The sequence below is a fragment of the Mesoplodon mirus genome, assembly GCF_964341445.2.
Source record: "Mesoplodon mirus genome assembly, chromosome: 15".
NCBI classification, from domain to species: Eukaryota; Metazoa; Chordata; class Mammalia; order Artiodactyla; family Ziphiidae; genus Mesoplodon; species Mesoplodon mirus.
This window is the reverse complement of record NC_138991.1, coordinates 27,069,965-27,072,382: the sequence shown is the minus strand read 5'-3', so window position 1 is coordinate 27,072,382 and position 2,418 is coordinate 27,069,965. Positions and strand designations below refer to the sequence as shown.

General features: G+C 57.6%; 1 protein-coding gene across 1 annotated transcript; it reads left to right on the top strand.

Annotated features, from left to right (window-relative positions):
* The first annotated feature begins 459 nt into the window (after positions 1 to 459).
* On the top strand, positions 460 to 1,689 carry ID1 (inhibitor of DNA binding 1). The gene is made up of 2 exons (XM_082644734.1): positions 460 to 991; positions 1,230 to 1,689. The coding sequence occupies exons 1-2, from the start codon at positions 569 to 571 to the stop codon at positions 1,269 to 1,271; spliced, it is 465 nt and encodes a 154-aa protein (XP_082500860.1). The 5' UTR covers positions 460 to 568; the 3' UTR covers positions 1,272 to 1,689.
* The last annotated feature ends 729 nt before the right edge of the window (positions 1,690 to 2,418 follow it).

Below are 2,418 nucleotides of genomic sequence, written 5' to 3'. Positions count from 1 at the left end.
TTTGGGAGATCAGGGTCTCAGAGATAATCTTCCAATAGGGTCCAGAAGCCCAGGCTCAAGTACTGGGCGACCCAGATCCCGCTGCTTCTCCATCGGGACCTCAGTTTCCCTCATCTGTAAAATGGGGCTGGAAAAGTGAGAAAATGAACCTGGGAAAACTGATTCTTGGAATCTTTTCGTTATTGGTAATACCGGTTTAGCCTCCTTCCCGAGGAGCCCAAGGCAGCCCTTGCCTCCACTAGCGACCTTGCACCGTGTCCTCCCACTCTCTCTGTTCTTGAGTCTCGGGTCCCTTTCCACGCCGGTGAGGGTGCAGTAGTAGAGCAGGAGGCGGGACCCAGAAGCTCTCTAGGCCGCGCCTCCAGACCTCCCATTGGCTGTTTTTGAACGTCTGAGACCGCCCCCCAAGATGGGGGTGGGATGCGCCGCGGCCTCTCTATAAAAGTCGGGCGGTGGGGCTTGCATCTACCTTTCTACGGCAGTCTTTTTACCGTTTCAACTTCGTCCCGTACTCCCGTCGTCCGCCTCCTCCGTCCTCTTCACCTTCTCTCACCCAGACGCCAGTATCATGAAGGTCGCCAGTGGCAGCGCCGCGGCCGCCGCGGGCCCCAGCTGCGCGCTGAAGGCGGGCAAGGCTGCGGGCGGCGCGGGCGAGGTCGTGCGCTGCCTGTCCGAGCAGAGCGTGGCCATCTCGCGCTGCGCCGGCGGCCCCGGGGCGCGCCTGCCCGCCCTGCTAGACGAGCAGCAGGTGAACGTGCTACTCTACGACATGAACGGCTGCTACTCGCGCCTCAAGGAGCTGGTGCCCACCCTGCCTCAGAACCGCAAGGTGAGCAGGGTGGAGATCCTCCAGCACGTCATCGACTACATCTGGGACCTGGAGTTGGAGCTGAACTCGGAATCCCAAGTCGGGACCCCCGGGGGCCGGGGACTCCCCGCCCGGGCTCCGCTCAGCACCCTTAACGACGAAATCAGCGCCCTGGCGGCAGAGGTGAGGTCCGAGTTGGAGTACGAGATCATTTTCCTTCTACGGATGGGGAAACTGAGGCCCAGAGAGGGAGGGGTTACTTGACCCTATGTCCGCCCCATCCTTTCGGGCACCTAGCTGCTCAAGGATGCCCAAGGAGATTGGAAAAGGTGCTGCCTCCTCGTGTTTCCTGGGGAAGAGGGGCTTGCAGCCCTGTTCCCTCCAACCTGCCCGTCTCACTTCTCTCTCCGTTTCATCACAGGCGGCGTGCGTTCCAGCGGACGATCGCATCTTGTGTCTCTGAAGCGCCGCCCTCAGGGACCGGCGGACCCCAGCCCTTCAAGGGGCGAGAGGAATAACTGTTCTCTGGTCCTTCCAAAGCGCCTCGCCGGAGCTGGGGAGGAACAAGACAGATCGGCGGCCATTGGGCGCTTGCTGGATCCAGCCAGGGGCTGGGGGACTGACAGGGCAGGCTGACCCTCCCTCCTCGCCCACCAACCACCAGAGACTTGGGGGAGTCCCCCCGTGTGTTTCTATTTTTTGAAAAGCAGACATTTTAAAAAATGGTCACGTTTGGTGCTTCTCAGATTTCTGAGGAAATTAATTGCTTTGTATTGTATATTACAATGATCACCGACTGAGAATATTGTTTTACAATAGTTCTGTGGGTTTTTTTTTTTTTTTTTGGTTGTTGTTATTAAACAAATACTTTCGATGGTGAAGTTGCAGTGACTTCTTGGATTGAGGGGAGGGGTCTGGGCTGGGGTGACCCCTGACCCGTTTCGCAGCTGCTGCTAGGGGGAGGGGACTGGAAGGCCACATCTGGACTGTTGCTTTTACTGACCTGAAATGAGTGTTTCCGGTGTCTTTAAAGTCTATTCTTTCCCCCCATCCCTGGCCATTTCCCCGCTCTCTAGTGTCATAAAATTAAATCCTTTAGACTTTTAGGGTTTCTCAAAGTGGTCATTGGGTCATGTGGGTCACCTGGGGGGGTTGTTAAACGCAGATCAACCTGCCAAGGCCCCCTCTGGGTTGAAGAGTATTCAACAAGTCAGTTACATTGGAGAATCAGGTCACCGGACCACCTGCATCTTGGCCGAAATGGGTGAAGCGAGACCCACAGGAAAGGGACTTACTTTCCCAGAACCTCAGCTTGTCAGGGGCAGGACTTCCATCTTGCCCCATACCCCTGTAGGAGGTGCCTCCCCACGGGCTCCAGGCTTGTCCAAGTGGGTGAGCAAGTTGGCAGGGCCAGCCTGGGCACAGCTGCTGGGCCACCTGCTCTGGGTCTGGACTCGGCCCCCTCACCCTGGCCAGCAGCTCACAGAACTTCTCTCTCCCCCAGGGCTCCTGTGTGGGCTCTGAGGAGGAGTGGGCTAGTCAGTCTGCAGCTCCTGAGCAGGAAAAAGGTGTCACTGACAAGGACCTATCTGCCTGGACATGTGTGAAAG